General features: G+C 44.8%; 2 protein-coding genes across 10 annotated transcripts in view; one reads left to right on the top strand and one right to left on the bottom strand.

The window, feature by feature from the left end:
• The window catches only part of LOC100994849 (mpv17-like protein), a 22,394-nt gene extending 3,671 nt beyond the window's left edge, over nt 1-18,723 (bottom strand). Inside the window, exons 1-4 of one of the 8 annotated variants that reach the window (XR_008625948.2) lie at nt 18,158-18,723; nt 13,508-13,578; nt 11,133-11,370; nt 7,557-7,658 (exon numbers count right to left, since the gene is read on the bottom strand). Coding sequence is in view for 5 of the 8 variants with exons in the window: in XM_055115011.2 (XP_054970986.1) it covers nt 7,554-7,658; nt 13,508-13,578; nt 18,158-18,719 (738 nt within the window). In the remaining 3 variants the exon portion in view is untranslated. The other 7 variants (XM_055115012.2, XM_055115011.2, XM_063605754.1 and 4 more) reach the window with 7 other exon arrangements.
• The window catches only part of LOC129392916 (putative nuclear pore complex-interacting protein family member B2), a 33,615-nt gene continuing 33,482 nt past the window's right edge, over nt 18,591-18,723 (top strand). Inside the window, exon 1 of one of the 2 annotated variants that reach the window (XM_055114998.2) lies at nt 18,591-18,688. The gene's annotated coding sequence lies outside the window, so the exon portion shown is untranslated. The remainder of the gene's footprint in view (nt 18,689-18,723) is intronic. The other variant, XM_063605752.1, reaches the window with a different exon arrangement.

Raw genomic sequence — 18,723 nt, 5'->3', positions numbered from 1 at the left:
TAAGGAAAATAAATACACCATCAGTGGCAACTTCCCCGAGGAAACCAGGGAGTGCTGCACGCGTGAATTCTCCACAACCCAGACTTTGGATATAGAGGGAAATTGGTTGCACTTGTTGAAGTACTCACATAATCTCCAGAGGATGCCTTCGTAAAAGCAGAAACTGAAATCTCTGGGGCTACAGCATAAAACGCTGCATGTCCTGCAGAGAAGATGCAGACCTGGTGTGTGTGTGCTGTGCAGAAGTCCCTTGTACTGCCCAATGCCATCTTTAGGACTTTAGGAATGGCCCTACTAAGACACCTGGAGTGTCCTGCTCCCCTGCCAGGTCAACCAAGATCAGTGGCCCCTAGACAAGCCTTTCACTTAAGGGTTATGGGCAGAGGGTAACTGATAATCCCTGCAGCTACAACCAAGGATACCAGTTGTTTCTTTTATTTATTTTTTCCTAATTTTACTTATTTAATTTTGAGACACGGTCTTGCTCTGTCACCCAGGCTGGAGGGCAGTGGCGCAATCTCCACTCACTGCAACCTGCACCGCCCGGCTCAAGCAATCCTCCCATCTCAACCTCCCAAGGGGCTGGGAGGTGCATGCCACCATACCCGGCTAATTTTTGTATTTTTACTAGAGACAGGGTTTTGTCATGTTGGCCAAGCTGGTCTTGAACTCCTGGCCTCAGGTGATCCGCCCGCCTCAGCCTCCAGAAGTGCTGGGATTACAGGCGTGAGCCACCGCACCCGGCCAGCTGTGGCATCTTGAGATAGCCTCCCAAGGCCATCAGATAAGAGATTTTGGAAGTACAGAATTCTCCAAGGGCTCACAGCAGCACTGGCAGGGGGCCCCTGTTCCTAGACTGCTGCTCTGTGATGTTTGTAGATGTCTCTAGTGAAAAGTCAGGGACAGTGGACGATGCACACAGTTCAGAGACCCTGACTCTGGTCCCATCTGTCCCCAGGTGTGACCCCACAAAGCCCCTCCCTCGGCCACAGCACCCACCTCACTAGTACAACAACAGGATCGGACCAGATGCCAGGCAGGATGGAGGAGCCAGCCCATTTGTCAGCCTCTTGCACTTTCTTGCCCAGTTCTACTTCCCAGAGTCCTGGATCTCTGATACTGTCTCCCAGCAGGGCCTGTTTGTGGAGTGGCCTTCAGGCACGGCTGCATCCAGGGCACCCGGCAAAGCATGAGTAGTGATGGGAAGAAGCTGGGTGGCAACATTGTAACGACCTGGGTTTGATTCCCCACTCCATGAATTATGTAACCTCCAGCAGGGCAGGAGGTTTCCTTACTCGGGCCTTAGTATTTTCATAAGTGAAATGAAAGAATGCCATACCTCGCCTGTAATCCCAGCATTTTGGGAGGCTGAGGTGGGTGGATCACTTGAGGTCTTGAGTTCGAGACCAGCCTGGCCAGCATGGTGAAACCCTGTCTCTACTAAAAATACAAAAATCTGCCAAATGTGGTGGCGGGTGCCTGTAATTCCAGCTACTCAGGAGGCTGAGGCAGGAGAATCACTTGAACCCGGGAGGTGGATGTTGCAGTGAGCCCAGATAGCGCCACTGCACTCCAGCCCGGGCAACAGAGGGAGATTCTATTTCAAAAACAAAGAACGCCATGCCAGTCCCTGGCACAGGACCTGCAAGGCACCTGGCATCACCTGGCACATTTGAAAAAGGTCTGCTTACCTCCCCTTGCTTAAGGTCTCTCCCCACTCTAAAGAATTCTGTCGCTTTCCACGATGAATTTGTAAAAATCGTTATCTGCACTGCAAGACCTACTCATCCATATTAGCATGCCACAGCAGGGAGAGCCAGGTGCAGGGTTTTGTTTCCCATCATCTTCCTCAGGGACCCTAAATTTTAAAATCTGCATTAGTCACCACTGAGGTGCCACTAATACGGTGGCCAAAAGTCCAAGTTCAAACCATTACAAAGCTGCAAATGCCTTCATAGATGTGTCTCTAAAAGTCAACACTGGGGCCTGGTGTGGTGGCTCATAGCTATAATCCCAGCACTTTTGGACGCCAAGACAGGCAGATCACTTGAGGTCAGGAGTTCGAGACCAGCCTGGCCAACATGTTGAAACACCGCCTCTGCTAAAAACACAAAAATTAGCTGGGTGTGGTGGCAGGCACTTGCAATCCCAGCTACTCAGGGATTACAGGCGTGAGCCACCATGCCCAGCCATTTTACCAACTTTTATAAATTAACTAGGGAGATAAATGTATGTTTCTTTATATTTAATGCAACTGCACAGAAGAAATGTGTCATTCTTCTCCTTTGTTCCAAGCATTTTGTACTCCAATTTTTCTATCGCTATCACTGAGGCAGGAGAATCACTTGAACCCAGGAGGCAGAGGTTGCAGTGAGCTGAGATCGTGCCACTGCACTCCAGCCTCGGCGACAGAGCAAGACTCCGTCTCAAAAAAATTAAAAAATATGTAGTGTTGAGAATGCTTGCTATCAAAATAGCCTGAAGCACAAAAGCACAGCTTATTCTTGAAATTTTATGGGATAGCCTATATTTTTACCTTTTCACTTCTTCTTATTTGGACAATATGTGCTTCGATGCATTTCTGTGATCTTCCCATCCCTAAAAAAAAATCTCTGCAGGCCGGGTATGGTAGCTCACACTTGTAATCCCAGCACTTTGGGAGGCTGAGGTGGGTGGATCTCGAGGTCAGGAGTTCAAGACCAGCCTGGCCAATATAGTGAAACCCCCCCCCCCCCGTCTGTACTAAAAATACAAAAATTAGCCGGGCATGGTGGTGCATGCCTGTAGTCCCAGCTACTCAGGAGGCTGAGGCAGGAGAATCACTTGACCCTGGTAGGCAGAGGCTGTGGTGAGCAAGATCATGCCCCTGCATTCCAGCATAGGCAACAGAGTGAGACTCTGTCTCAAAAAAAAAAAAAAAACTCTGCAATTTGAAGGATTTGCTGAATATATAGATGACCGGCTGCTCTGTGGTTTCCATGGAAAGCCGAAATGTAATTACAAATCCAATTTCCTATGGATTTTTACAATGGAAAATGGACCAGTTGTGTTAAGTGGCTAATTCTTTTTGCACACAGATGGTTGATTGTCATTTTCTTATAGTAGCTTTCTGAATTTTTGCGGACTGCCAAAATAAGAAGAAAAAGTTGTATATAAAAATTGCTCAATTGGCCGGGTGCAGCAGCTCACACCTGTAATCTCAACACTTTGGGAGGCCGAGGCGGGAGCGTCATTTGAGGCCAGGAATTCAAGACCAGCCTGGGAAAAACCATAAGACATCATCTCTATTTTTTAAAAAAAGTTTTTTTTTTTTGAGACAGAGTCTCGCTCTGTCCCCCAGGCTGGGGTGCAGTGGCGTGATCTCGGCTCACTGCAAGCTCCACCTCCTGGGTTCATGCCATTCTCCTGCTTCAGTCTCCTGAGTAGCTGGCTGTACAGGCGCCCGCCACCACGCCTGGCTAATTTTTTGTATTTCTTTAGTAGAGACAGGGTTTCACAGTGTTAGCCAGGATGGTCTCGATCTCCTGACCTCGTGATCTGCCTACCTTGGCATCCCAAAGTGCTGGGTAAAAAACAAACAAAAAAAAGCTTTAAAATAGCTCAAATTTAAGTACATTAAAGAAGGACAGAGTCTTTAGGAAATGGTAGACTAACAGGTCATCTATGTAGAAGCCAATAGAGTCAGAGCTGAGTCCCGTGCAAAATAAAGTCTACATGTTTAAAACATTTATTTATTTACTTATTTTTTGAGAAAGGGTCTCACTCTGTTGCCCAGACCTGAGTGCAGTGGTATGATCTCGGTTTACTGCAACCTCCACCTCTTGGGTTCAAGTGATTCTCCTGCTTCAGCCTCCCAAGTAGCTGGGATTACAGGCACATGCCACCAAACCCAGCCAATTTTTGTATTTTTAGTAGAGACAGGGTTTCACCACGTTGGCCAGGCTGATCTTGAACTCATGACCTCAAGTGATCCACCCACCTCGGCCTGCCAAAGTGCTGGGATTACTGGCGTGAGCCATCACACTTGGTCTAGAAGTTTAAAACATTTAAATTGACCAAAAAAAAAAAAAAAAAAAACCCATAAAGACACTAGGAACAATTTTAGGTGGATATTTATACAATAAGGGGGTGGAAAAAAATTGTTTAAGGCATGATGCCAAAGTAGAAATCACAAAGGGAAATTCAGAGCTTTATGGAGATGGATGGGTGGGTGGATACATGGATGGATGGACAGAGGGACATATGAATTTAGACAGACTGGCAAAAATATTTGCAATGTATATAACAGAGTGTGTGTGTGTGTGTGTGTGTGTGTGTGAGAGAGAGAGAGAGAGAGAGAGCATGCCCTTACAGAGCAATAAAAAAGAAGTTTCATTTCCCAATAGAAAAACCTCTGTATTTTCAGTTCCTTACTAGACATTTCTACCATAAGCATCTCAAACTCAGCTTAACTTGTTATTCTCCATAACTTCCCCCTTCCCTATAGTCAGCCCCTTCTGCTTTTTTCCTCTGCCCAGCGATACCTGCTCCTCCTTCATTCCAGAAATGGATGGTATTTCTTCACTCCTTTGTGAGCCCTCCTGTCTAATTCATGTTAGTTCTGGCAATATTGTACATTACCAACTTCATTGCCTCTCTTACTACTGTCATTTTAATGTGTTTTCCTTTTCTTTTCTTTTTTCTCTTTTTTTTTGTTTTTTCTTGAGACAGGGTCTCTCTGTGTCACCCAACCTGAAGTATAGTGGTACCATCTCTGCTCACTGCCACCTCCACGTCCCAGGTTCAAGCGATTCTCCTGCCTTAGCTTCCCAAGTAGCGGGGATTACAGACACCCACTACCACACCTGGCTAATTTTTGTATTTTTAGTAGTGACGGAGTTTCACCATGTTGGCCAGGCTGGTCATGAACTCCTGACCTCAAGTGATTCACCTGCCTCAGTCTCCCAAAGTGCTGGAATTACAAGTGTGAGCCACCATTCCTGGCCTTAATTTGTTTTTCACCTCTTGGTCTCACTTCTTCAAGATCTTCCAAACTTGACCTTGTGCCACCAGTTTCTCCCTGGACGAAACCGCCCTCCATGCATCTGCTAAAATTATCTTTCTAAAATATGTCTGATCCTGCTAAAACCTGTCCCACTTAAAATCTCTCCGTGGAGCGCTCTCTCGTCTCTAAGGGCAAGTCCAAAATCACAGCATGATGCACAGGCACTTTGGGATACAGCCCTGCCTTCCCAGCCTCATCTTATGCCAAATTGAATTTCCCCGTCTTGTGGAATCCCAGGCCCTTTCCCCAGCTCATCTCACAGCTGGTTCCACCTTTCCTGACAAGCAGATCCTGCCCTGCCTTGCCTGCTCCTGTGCCCACACTTACCTGCTCTGGTGAAAGAGGGCTCTGGTCTCCCCCATTCTAGGGGCTCTTCATGTGGGGTCTATAGAGAGAACCCGAGAGCTTCACGAATTGAACCCAGAAAAAATATATCTTTATTTCCATCAATGTCTAACTGCAATGTAGCATTTCCTTCCATTGCAAATGAAGCCCCCACACCGAGCTAATTGCAGACCATGACCTTGCTGCGAGTGGAAATCACAGAGGCTTTCACGTCTCATTCCCGTGATTGCAGAGATCACAAACGCTGTTTGGATTCATCTTCAAAATGTCAGCGGTTCTTAGATATTTAGTGCAACAGTAAAGAACAGTTGTTCCTATATCACAAATCTGGTTTTAGAAAAGTATTGTCCGGGCGCAGTGGCTCATGCCTGTAATCCCAACACTTTGGGAAGCCAAGGTTGGCAGATCACTTGAGGTTAGGTGTTTGACCAACATGGTGAAACCTCATCTCTACTAAAAGTATAAAAAATTCACTAGGCGTGGTAGCAGGCCTCCCAGCTACTCGGGAGGCTGAGGAAGGAGAATCACTTGAACCCAGGAGGTGGATGTTGCAGTGAGCTGAGATCACACCACTGCACTCCAGCCTTGGGCAACAGAACTAGAGTCAGTCTCAGAAAAAATAAAAAATAAAAAATAAAAAAAATTGCAATAACTGCACTTCAAAATAGTTGTTTTCCTTGGTCTTTAAAACATGATTAGACTTACTTCCTATAATAGACTTATGGACTTAAGTCTTTAAAACATTGTGAATAGACGCCTGTATTCTTTACAAGACTTCCAGAGGGGACCATGGCAAAGGAAGGGTTAAGCATCTGCGTCAGATTAACAGAGCCTTGATAGCTGTGGCCGGATCCTCCTCTGTCTTTGCCCCACCACTTTGCACAGTGCCACTTTGTACCACATGACTTTTTATTTGCTTGTTTGTTTTGAGGCAGGATCTAGCTTTGTCACCCAGGCTGGAATGCAGTGGCACAATCACCACTCACTGCAGCCTTGACCTCCTGGGCTCAAGTGATCCTCCCACCTCAGCCTCCTGAGTAACTGGGACTACAGGCAAGTGCCAGCACACCCAGCTAATTTTTTTTATTTTTGGAGATGAGATCTCACTATGTTGCCCAGGCTGGTCTCGAACTCCTGGGCTCAAGTGATCCTTCCACCTCTGTCTCCCAAAGTGCTGGGATTACAGATGTGAGCCACAGTGCCCGATCCCTATTTATTTTACTCTCTCTGTGTTTCCTTATATCCTGTGAAGATGGGTACAGTGGGAACTGGGTAGTAATTCTACACATATTCTGGATTTTAGCTACTCACTCACATTTATGATTACTTTACCTGTCAATTAATTGCCTTTCTTTTCACTCGAGTTTTAGTGATTTTCACTGTCCAGAAGAATCATATATAGTTGACATTTGAACAACACAGGGGTTAGAGGCACTGACCCTCACACAGTGAAAAATTCAAGTACAACTTTTGACTCCTCAAAAGTTTTACTGACAGCCTGTTAGTGACCGGAAGCCTTACCAGTTACATAAACTGGCGATTAAGATGTTTTGTAAGTTACATACGTTATATACAATATTCTTCCAATAAAGTAAGGTAGAGAAAAGAAAATGTTAAGGAAATCCTAAGGATAAGAAAACACACTTTCTGTTAAGTGGCAGTGGATCATCAAAAAGGTCTTCATCCCCGTTGTCTTCACATCAAGTAGGCCAAGGAAGAGGAAGAGGAGGGTTGGTCTTGCTGTCTCCGGTGACAGCAGAGGAGGAGGTGGAGGAGGTGGGAGGGGAGCCAGGCACACTCAGTGTAATTTTACCAAAAAATATTCAAGGTGAAGTGGAACCATACTGTTCAGACCCATATTCAAGGGTCAACTCGTGTGTGTGTGTGTTTGTACAACCACACATAAATAATAATATATATAAATAAGATAGGTCCCATCAATCTTATCCTTAATCATTTCTCATATGGTTTCAATGATGGAAAATAGTCTTTTCAGGTTGGGCATGGTGGCTCATATCTGTAAATCCGGCACTTTAGGAGGCCAAGGTGGGTGGATCACTTGAGGTCAGGAGTTCAAAACCAGCCTGTCCAACATGGTGAAACCCTATCTGTACTCTAAATACAAAAATTACCCCAGTGTGGTGGTGAATGCCTATAGTTGCAGCTACTTGGGAGGCTGAGGCAGGAGAATCCTTGAACCCGGGAGGTGGAGGTTACAGTGAGCTGAGATCATGCCACTGCACTCCAGCCTGGGAGACAGCATGAGGCTCTGTCTCAAAAAAAAAAAAGAAAACAGTTTTTTCTCCTCAATCCATTTTCTTATTCTTCAGTGATTTATTGTATCTTTAACTTGTCTGAAGTTTATTATAGCATATAGAGTAATATCTGTTTCTTTTTCTTATTCTTTAATACTCAGTTTGCCCAATAATATTGATGACTTCTTCCCCCGATAAATAATATCTGACAAATCGGGCATAATTACACATACATCTGGATTTCTGTCTGTAATTTCATTCTATCAGTCTAGTTTTTTGCTCTAATAAGTGCCACGCTCTTTTGATGAAGTCTCCTTGTTTTCTATTTCAATATCTTGTATAGCCAGTTTACTATTGTTGTTTTTACTTTAAACAAAAACAATGACCTTTAGTATTTTGGGCACCTATTTTTTCTCTATGCATCTCATCATTTTACCAACTTTTTTTTTTTTTTTTTTTGAGACGGAGTCTCATTCTGCCACCCAGGCTGGAGTGGCAGTGGTGTGATCCTGGCTCACTGCAACCTCTGCCTCATGGGTTCAAGTGATTCTCCTTCCTCCTGCCTCAGCCTCCTGAGTAGCTGGGATTACAGGCACCCACCACCATGCAAAGCTAATTTTTGTATTTTTAGTGGAGGCGGGGTTTCACCATGTTGGTCAGGGTGGTCTCAAACTCCTGACCTTGAGATCTGCCCGCCTTAGCCTCCCAAAGTGCTGGGATTACAGGCGTGAGCCACCGTGTCCAGCCATTTTACCAACTTTTATAAATTAACTTGGGAAAGAAATGTATGTTTCTTTATATTTAATGCAACTGCACTAAGAAATGTATCATTCTTTTCCTTTGCTCCAAGCATTTTGTAATCTGATTTTTCTATCAATGGAATTTATACTACATTATTTTAATTCCCACATGCTTATATGTTTATCCGTGTTGTAAATGAGAAAGATCTTTTATTTCATTTTGTGGATGTTTATTACTGGTATAGGGGAGTTTGTTATTTTCTTGTCTTTACCAAGAAACATAGCGCTTTGCTGAACCCATGATTGTCCCAGTCCATTTGCTCAAGTGAATCCCTTGGATTGCATGGGACTGCATTACCTACAAGTAGTGAATGTGCACCCTTTGTGACACTCAGAGCCTCTGATCCTCTTCTTTCATTCCTGTTTTCAAGAGGAGCATTCTATTATAGCTCTGGGAAGAATTGTGGAGGCTCTTGGTTTAAGTCTGTGTCCTTTTCCATGTTAACCAAATGCTCCAGTGATTTCCCCTCTGTAAATTGAACTGTGAGGTGGTTTCTAGATTCCACGGGATTAAAACCCCACAACTGTGTGAGATTCTCCTAGTGGGGTAGTTAGTTTTCTATTAGGTCAGTGCAAAAGTAATTGCAGTTATCGCCATTAAAAGTAATGGCAGGTTGGGCGCGGTGGCTCATACCTGTGATCCCAGCACTTTGGGAAGCCAAGGCAGGTGGATCACCTGAGGTCAGGATTTCAAGACCATCCTGGCCAACACAGCAAAACTCCGTCTCTACCAAAAAGTACAAAAATTAGCTGTGCGTGGTAGTGGGTGCCTGTAATTCCAGCTACTGGGGAGGCTGAGGCATGAGAATTGCTTGAACCCAGGGGGCAGAGGTTACAGTGAGCAGAGGTCATGCCACTGCACTCTAGCCTGGGCGAGAATGGTGAAAGTCCATCTCAAAAAAAAAAAAAAAGAAGTAGGCCAGGCACGGTGGCTCATGCCTGTAATCCCAGGACTTTGGGAGGCTGAGGCGGGTGGATCACCTGAGGTCAGGAGTCCTAGACCAGCCTGGCCAACTTGGTGAAACCCCGTCTCTACTAAAAAGTACAAAAATTAGCCAGGCATGGTGGCAGGTGCCTGTAATCCCAGCTACTTGGGGGGCTGAGGCAAGAGAATCGCTTGCACGTGGGAGGTGGAGGTTGCAGTGAGCCGAGACCACACCACTGCACTCCAGCCTGGGGGACAAGAGCGAGATTTCATCTCAAAAAAAAAAAAAAAAAAAAAAGTAATGGCAAAACTGCAATTACTTTTGCACCGACCTAATAGTAGGATTACACTTTTATACAGTACATTTCATTCCATTTTTATTTTACATATTTTATAGATTTTCTTGCTTATTTAAGAGAAGTTGAAGCTCATGTTTCTATTTACTGTGCTGTTTAGCATTTCTTATTTCTCCCTAACATTATTATGCCACGTATAACATTGGTTAGTCTGGCTTCAAACCTTGCCTTAATTAGCCTTTTAAAAAAATCTAGTTGGCCAAGCACACTGGTGCACACCTATAACCTCAACACTTTGAGAGGCCAAGGCAGGAGGATCACTTGAGCCCAGGAGCTGGAGACCAGCCTGGGTAACGTAGCGAGATCATCTCTCTAAAAAATTAAGTTAGCTGGGCATGGTGGTGCTCACCATAGTCTTAGCTACTTGGGAGACTGAGGAGGGAGGATTGCTTAAGCCCAGGAGGTCAAGGCTGCAGTGAGCCAAGATCGTGCCATTGCACCCCAGCCTGGGCAACAAAGTGAGATCACATCTCAAAAAAATATATATATAGCTAATCATTGCGTTTTTACTCAAAATGTGTTTCTACCACCCTTTTTGGATTTTTTTAAAAATATGTATTTTATTTTTATGGGTAAATCTGGCCTAATTACATTTACTGATATAACTTTTTAAAATTATTATTATTGTTATACTTTAAGTTCTAGGGCACATGTGCACAACGTGCACATCTGTTACATATGTATACATGTGCCGTGTTGGTTTGCTGCACCCATTAACTCCTCATTTACATTAGATATAACTCTTAACTGAAATTTCTCTTTACTGTTGAATTGTTGATGCTTTTCATTTTTCTAGTTCACAGTATCTCTGCCCTAGGCTTTCTGATCCATTTAAGGAAGATTGAGTGAACAGCTTAATTGACCCTGTGAATGTCCCCTGAGCCTTCTAATCAGCCCTGCCTTGAGTCTCCTCTTGTTACTGAAATTCCCTTTCTGATGCAGAACCATTGAGCACTTCTGAAACCTTTTCAAAACTACATATTTAAATTTTCTTATCATACTGTACTGTTATTAGATTACATGTCTAGTATAGCAGCAAATCATACTTCATTATATTAGCCTTGCTACCTCCCTCTACAATGAAACCCGATCTTTTATAAAATACTCTGGACCTACAGATTCCCGCTGCTGAATTCTTTAAAGTTACCTGGATTTCAATGATTGTCTACTCCCTTTACAAAGCTGCTGTTGTTTAGCAGGATTATCAGTTAGTGGTGAGAATCCTTTATTCTCTATTATATGGTAAATATTTTTCACCAACTTGGGGGATGCCACGCAGATCCCATGGGGTTTACACACATAGACAAAGACGTTCTTCTCATCATTTGTTTTAAACAATCGAGCTGCCATTTTAACTTTCACTAAACTCAGAAATTTACCACCTGGGCTGGGCGCAGTGGCTCGCACCTGTAATCTCAGCACTTTGGGAGATCGAGGCAGGTGGATCATTTCAGGTCAGGAGTTTCAGACCAGCCTGGCCAACATGGAGAAACCCCATTTCTAGTAAAATTCAAAAATTAGCTGGGCGTGGTGGTGCACTCCTGTAATTCCAGCTACTTGGGAGGCTGAGGCACGAGAATCACTGGAGAGGGTGCAGTGAGCTGAGATCGCGCCACTACACTCCAGCCTGGGTAACAGAGAGAGACTACATCAAAAAAAAAAAGAAAGAAAAAAGAGGTATTAAGTGGAATACCTTGGTCTATTTGGACTCTTATAACAAAATAACATAAACTGGGTGACTAAAAAACAACAGATATTTCTTTTTTCACACTTCTTGAGGCTGTAAGATCTCAGGTCAAGATGCTCACAAATTCAGTGTTGATGAGAGCCCATTTCGTGGTTCATAGATGGTGCCTTCTTTCTATGTCCTCACATAGTGGAAGGCACACAAGAACTCCATTGAGCTTCTTTTATAAAGGCACTAATCCCATTCATAAGGGCTCGGCCCCCAAGACCTGGTCACCTCCCAAGTGTTCTGCTCTCCCTGATCTGTATCATATACAGACTCTCTTGGATTCCTTACCAATTGCTTGAGAGATCACAGTGGGTTTGTGGGGAAAAAGTTTTCAAGATGATGGATCTTTCCCAACTTCTACAGCTGTCAGCGGTCTCCCAATCCCAAAGACCGGCCCCACTTTGTCTTTAGGAATGTATTGATTATTCCAGCTTTACTTGTCATAGTGGTGTCTATTTGCATCTGTCCTATGTAAGTGCATCTGTCCTCTTTCTCCTTGCAGGTGCTTGTTTTCCCTCACATTTTGACTCAGTTCTTGGCAACCTGGTTGCTATAAAAATAAAGTCATGACTTTGAAGTTAGTTTGGTTCTTTCAGTGTTGTGAGGTTAGGAGCCCTATTCCATCCCAGCTCTCCAAAACACAGAATTTCTGGGGGGTTGAAATTTTAGGCTTTCTCTTTGAATTGTAGTTTTATCTTATTTCAGTTACAATTTGCATTTTCATAATGATTAATGAGACTAAGCTTTTTTTGTGTAGTTGACTGTACCTTTGGATTTTTTTCCCAAATCCCTTTTCATTTCTTATTTTCTTTATGGTTTTGGAAAATGTAGTTTACATAATTGCAGCTTGATTTTTTCCTCAGTTAATGGCATGCTTAATGGAGAGAAAAAAGATTAACTATATTTCCCTTTTTAATTACTGTGCTTTTTTCTTTTTTAAGGAAATATTTGATTATATTAAATTTTAGTGTTATTCTACTTAGCTATTCCTTAAATATTATAGTATTTTGGATTTCACATATAAATCTGTAACACATCTTGAGTTTATTATGTATAGAGTAAGTCTGTTTTCTCTTTTTTGTTTTTTAAGGTAAAAATCACATAATATAAAATTAATAACTTAACCATTTTAAAGCATACAATGCAGTTGCTTTTAGTATATTCACAATGTTCCAGGACAATTTCATCCTGTCCCTTCTAAAAACCCATTATGCATAAAGTTATTACACCCTATTCTGCTTCCCTGAGCCCTAATGACCACTCATCTGATTTATATCCCAATTGATTTGCCAATTCCTGATGTTTCATGTGAATAAAATCAGGTAATATTTGTCCTTTTGTGCACTTAATGCTTTCAAATTTCACCCACATTATACCATGTATAAGTACTTCTTTCTTTGTTATAGCTAAAAATTGGGTGTCCATTTATGAGTCAACAAGCACATGGATTGTTTCCACTTTTTGACTGTATGATTATTACTGCTGTAAATATTCATGCACATGTTTTTTATTTGAGCACCTATGTTTTGTAAAATTAACAGCTGACTTAACAGAAACAATGGAAGGCAAGAGGCAGTAGAATAATATATTCAAAAGATGTAAAGGAAAAAAACTGTCAGCCACCAATTCCTTATCCAGCAATTATTTTTCAAAAATGAAGATAACACAAAGACTTTGCCAGATAAACAGAAATATTAACTGAAGTTGTTGCTGCCAGACCTACCATACCAAAACAAAAACAAAAACAAAAACACTAAAATAAATTCCTATGGCTAAAAGCAAGTTACACAAGACAGTCATTTGAATCCACATTTTTAAAAAAGCACTGGTATAGGTAATATTAACATTATAAAAGACAGTAGAAATGCATGTTTTCTCTTTATCATAAATTGTTTATAAAATAATATGTGTATAATGGCTGGGCACGATGGCTCACACCTGTAATCTCAGGTTTATAAATATAAACACAAAACATATATTTTTATACACATGTATATACATATATACACAAAAATATAGTGATTACATTTTCAAACGCCTGTCTTACCAGATAGGTATTCCAGAATTTCTGTTTCAGGTCCAAAAATATGTCATCCTTTCCTTGGAGAATGCTCATACCTATTTGCAAAACCCAAAAAAATTTTTAAAAGATTCAGTAGAGTACCGTATAACAGTTCATGTTTAAGTTTCCCATTCCAAAATGCAAAGTAACCATCACTATCATCCAACAATATGACCCTTTGACCCAACAGTGAAAAGAGAACATAGACAGGCGCCGTGGCTCAAGCCTGTAACGGGAGGCTGAGGCAGGCAGATTGCTTGAGTCCAGGAGTTAAGAGACCAGCCTGGGCAACAGGGCAAAACTTCATCTCTACAAAAAATACAAAAATTAGCCAGGTGTAGTAGCGTGCCTGTAGTCATAGCTACTCAGCAGGCTGAGGTGGGAGGATCGCTTGAGCCTGGGAGGTGGAGGCTGCAGTGAGCTGTGATCATGCCACTGCACTCCAGCCTGGGCAACACAGCAAGACCCTGTCTCAAACAAACAAACAAAAAAAGAAAACATAATCTCCACTCTAAAACTAGATAAATTTTAAAGGAATGATAAATACGAAGTGAGAATAGCAGAGTATAAAAATTATAGCAGAACGATTATTTTTTCAAAAACTAACAATTCACAAAAACAATCAGGTTACAATAGTGGGTCTATTGGTTACTTTCTCTACCTTCCAAACATTTTGTGAAATGTTGAACATTTGAACATTTTGAAATTTTAATTTCTGTCTTTTTAAAAAAGCTAGTGGGCTGGGTGCGTGGCTCATGCCTGTAATCCCAGCACTTTGGGAGGCTGATCTGGCGGATCACCTGAGGTTGGGAGTTCAAGACCAGCCTGACCAACATGGAGAAACCCCGTCTCTACTAAAAATACAAAATTAGCCAGGCATGGTGGCATATGCCTGTAATTCCAGGTTCTTGAGAGGCTGAGGCAGAAGGATCGCTTGAACCCAGGAAGTGGAGGTTGTGGTGAGCCAAGATTGTACCACTACACAACCCAGGATTTGGAGGTTGAGGTGAGCTGAGATTGCACCACTGTGCTCCTGACTGGGTGACAGAGCAAGACTCTATCTCAAAAAAATAAAAATAAAAAAAGGCCAGTGGACCCAAATACTCTGGCAACTACAAATGTTCCATCAGTATTACCCTATTCAAAATTTGAAAGTGGAACACCAATTCACCCTTCCTAAAAACACTTTGATCTTCAATATCCCTGAAGAGAAATTCACAGCCTGGGCAATATATCAAGACCTTGTCTCTACAAAACTATTTAAAAACCAGCCAGGTATAGGGGTGCATGCCTGTAGTCCCAGCTACTCCAGAGGCAGAGGTGGGAGGATCGCTTGAGCCCAGGAGGTCGAGGCTGCAATGAGCTGTGATCACATCACTGCACTTCAGCCTGGGGAATAGAGTGAGACCCTGTCTCAGAAAAAGAAAAGGAAAAAAGTAACAATAAATTCAGGTAGCAAGGCAAAGCTCTCCTATTTTAGGAAGGTTGTAAAACTGAGAGTACTTTAAAAATTCTTTCCAATCCCCGATTAGGAGGGAGGGAATATAAGAGCTTTATTAGTTAATTACAGACGATTCTTACATGACCCAGCAAAATATTGGTAATACTGTGTTCCACTTACCCAGCATTAATTAAATGCTATGTACTTTATGCGCCTCATTTCATGTGCCCCTCCTTACAATTCGCTAAGGTGGGTAGAGTTACAAAGGAGGAAAAGAGCTTAGAGAGGTTAATAGCAGACAGAGTTCAACCCAGGTGTCTGATTCCCAAGCCAGAGTTGTTAATCTGTTACGACTCTGGTTCCCCAAGGTAGCCCCAGCACAAAGATCAATTGATTCCTGCAATTTCCATGTAAAGCCTTACGCAAACCTCCACTCTATCCCCTTCCACTTCCCCTTTCATTGAAATGTGAGGTAAGGGAAACTGAACCAGAAAAACTGAAAACCGGCCAGGTGAGGTGGCTCACACCTGTAATCCCAGCACTTTGGGAGACCGAGGTGGGCAAATCACTTGATGTCAGGAGTTCGAGACCAGCCTGGCCAACTTGGCGAAACCCCGTCTCTACTAAAAACACAAAAATTAGCCAGGCGTGGTGGCGGGCACCTGTAATCCCAGCTACTCAGGAGGGGCAGGAGAGGCAGGAGAATCACTTGAACCTGGGAAGCTGAGGTTGCAGTGAGCTGAGATTGTGTCATTGCACTCCAGCCTGGGCAACAAGAACAAGACTCCGTTTCAAAAAAAAAAAAAGAAAGAAAGAAAGAAAAGAAAAACTGAAGACCAAAGCAAAGCTGGAATCTGGCCAGGAATCTGTATCAGAGAGCTTGGCCTGGACATAGGTTCAAGTCTTGTTAGTAACTCAGCATCTTTCAGTTTCAGGCAAACTGTCAAACTTCCCACCATGAGAGCATCAAGTGCCTGGATTGTGTTGTCTTTGGGTGAGTCACAGAACCCCTTTGAGACTCAGTTTCCTCATTTGTAATATGAGAGTATTAAGAACAATCTCAAGTGTGAGGGCTCACGCCTGTAATCCCAGCACTTTGGGAGGCCAAATGGGCAGATCACTTGAGGTCAGGAGTTCGAGACCAGCCTGGCCAACTTGGTGAAACCCCATCTCCATTAAAAATGCAAAAATTAGGTGGGCATGGTGGTGTGCATCTGTAATCCCAGCTACTTGGTAGGCTGAGGCAGGAGAATTGCTTGAACCTGGAGACGCAGGTTTCAGTGAGCTGAGACTGGGCCACTGCACACTCCAGGCTGGGCAATAAAGCGAGACTCTGTCTCAAAAAAAAAAAGAAGAAAAAGAGAACAATCTCACTAGTTGTTTGAGGATTAAATAGCATTCTGGTCCCCTACCCCTTCACCAGTGTACCAGGTTCCTGTAACAGGTGCTAGGAAGCTGTTTGCAAATCTAGTCTGCAAATCACACACCGGGAACAGGCACAGACCTTCTGATAAAACAGGAGGCCCTAGCTCTCAGGCTGTCTGTTCTCCTGACCCACTGACCCCATCAGCCATGTAGTTGGCCGCAATGACAACAGGCAACCAGGTGGTTTGTGTTTCTGGTGGGGTCTGTAGGGAGAGGAAGTGAATCCAACTCTTAAAAATAAGGCACACGGGGCAGGGTAGGTTTCTTCAAGATGGTGGCTTGTCTGACTTCAACCTGGTTTAGAAAGCACCAACAGCCCTTAGGAGAAGTTCCCTCCCATTTGGGGGGAAATCTGTGATCCCCAATCCCAAGGTCAGGCTTAAGACCCATAGAGATTTTCTCCCCAGTTACCCACCCCATCCCCTTCAAGGCTATAGAAATCGCAATGATGCTAGAGGCCACAGGGCCCCTCCTGTGAGCAGACGGGGGATCTCCAAAGATTACAAGAATTTAACCAACTTGAGCGATCAGCCTGTTTTACAGCCTCCTGACCTCAACCTGTTCTTCCCCAACCCTGGGTGGAATGAGGTCACCCTGTTTGTTTAAATCAGCTCCTAAGTGACCCCAGGTTACTTGTAGATGAACCCAAGTTAACTCTCCTCATTACCATGCTAAAGTCTTCACCCCGGGAGAAGCTATAGCTTCATGACTATAACCTATGCAATCTATGCAGCCTATGTGCTAGCATCATGACTCACTGGGACCCCTACTCTACATGCAATCATGCACCCTCTCCTTTCTCCATCACCCTATAAAACCCTCCTGTCTCTTTCTCTGGGGGACACACTACTTGGGAGAATACGCCCAGTGTCTTCCTTTCTTGTGCCAAGTAAAACTCCCATTGATCAAAATCCGCCTCTTGGTGGAGTCCTTTGTGACTCGTTAAGGGAATGAACCCCGGTATTTTTCAGGTACCATTTCCATTGTTCTTATTGTATGCAGTAGAGAAGGTTTCCACAGTCAAGCCCCTGTCCCCCACACCCCAGGCCCGGGTCGGATTTTCTAAGGAGAGGGTTCCCTGAACCCTCACAGGTATATAGTCCTCCATGGCAAGGATCCAAGGTCCCTTGATGTTTTCCGTGAGACCCCAGGGGAAAATCTTGTTACCAAACCAGGACTAAGCCCCTGGGCATGAATTTGCTGAAGATCCAGGCCCAACCTCAGATTCCACCTGCTCTGCCCCTCAGGGTCACGGATCCCCTTGCATTTTGTTCCTGTGTTGGCCCCGGGGCCCCAGGCGTGGATTTTCTGAACAGCAGGTCGGTTCCTTCCCTGTCCCACGACTGGTTCACGGTCATTGCAGCTGCTACGGCCTTGAACTGGGATCTCCTTTATTTTCCTGTGGGCCTTTTTCAGGGGGCAAAGACCTCCGCAGCCCTGCCTACCTCCAGCCTTGGCCTACACCCAACCCCAGAGTCTGAGCCCCGACCCTAGTCCTCTAAATTCCTGACCTGGTGGACCTCTGGCTCCCCAATTTCTCGGCTCCCCAGCCAGTGCCTCCTGCAACTTTTCGCAATCAAACACCCCAGCCTCTAGCCTTTGCCCTGGCCCTTCAGGCCTCTGAAGCAGCTCCGGTCTCAGAGCCCCGGCTCCTGCCCGGGTCCCCAGGCTCCTGCAGCGCCCTCCCTCCAGCCGCTTGATCCCCGAGTCCCGGCCTCCAGTCCCCCAATACTGGGTCCCACCCCCCAGGTCCCCTCCCGGCCCCTCACCGACATAGAAGGCCGAGACCGCGATGGGCGCACCGACCACCTGGTCGCACAGCAACTTGGCCAGCACGGCGTGCGGCGCTCGGCCCGGGAGCGCGCGCTCCAGCAGGCCCAGCCACACGTAGTTGAAGTTGGCGTGGAAGGTCACCACCAACGTGGCCACGCGCCGCGTCTGGCGCCAGTTGTCCTCGCGGCCCTGCAGCCGCTGTTGCAGCGCGTCCCCGGCCGAGACAAGCGAGCCGTAAAGCAGCACGTCGGTGGGCCACGGGTGGCGCCGGGCCGCGCGCGACAACGCCGGCCACCAGCCCGCCATGTCCGCGCTGTGGGCGCCCGCGATCAGGAGCCCGCGTGGTCGGCGTCTTCCTGCACCGCGTCCGGGCCTCCCCAGCCTCCAGCAGCTACTGCACTGCAGCAGCCCGCGCCTGCATCTGCCCCCTCCAGAAGCTCCGGAGCGATTGAGCGACCCACACACACCCAGCTCGCGCCGTCCAATCCGGAGGCCACGGGCCGTCCTGGGGGCTGAACGTTTGAAAGGTGCCCGGCCCACCCCCATGCATGGGTCCATTGAC

Source organism: Pan paniscus, chromosome 6, assembly GCF_029289425.2.
Source record: "Pan paniscus chromosome 6, NHGRI_mPanPan1-v2.0_pri, whole genome shotgun sequence".
NCBI classification, from domain to species: Eukaryota; Metazoa; Chordata; class Mammalia; order Primates; family Hominidae; genus Pan; species Pan paniscus.
Note: the sequence above shows the minus strand (reverse complement) of the source record. Positions and strands in the feature narration are given on the sequence as shown.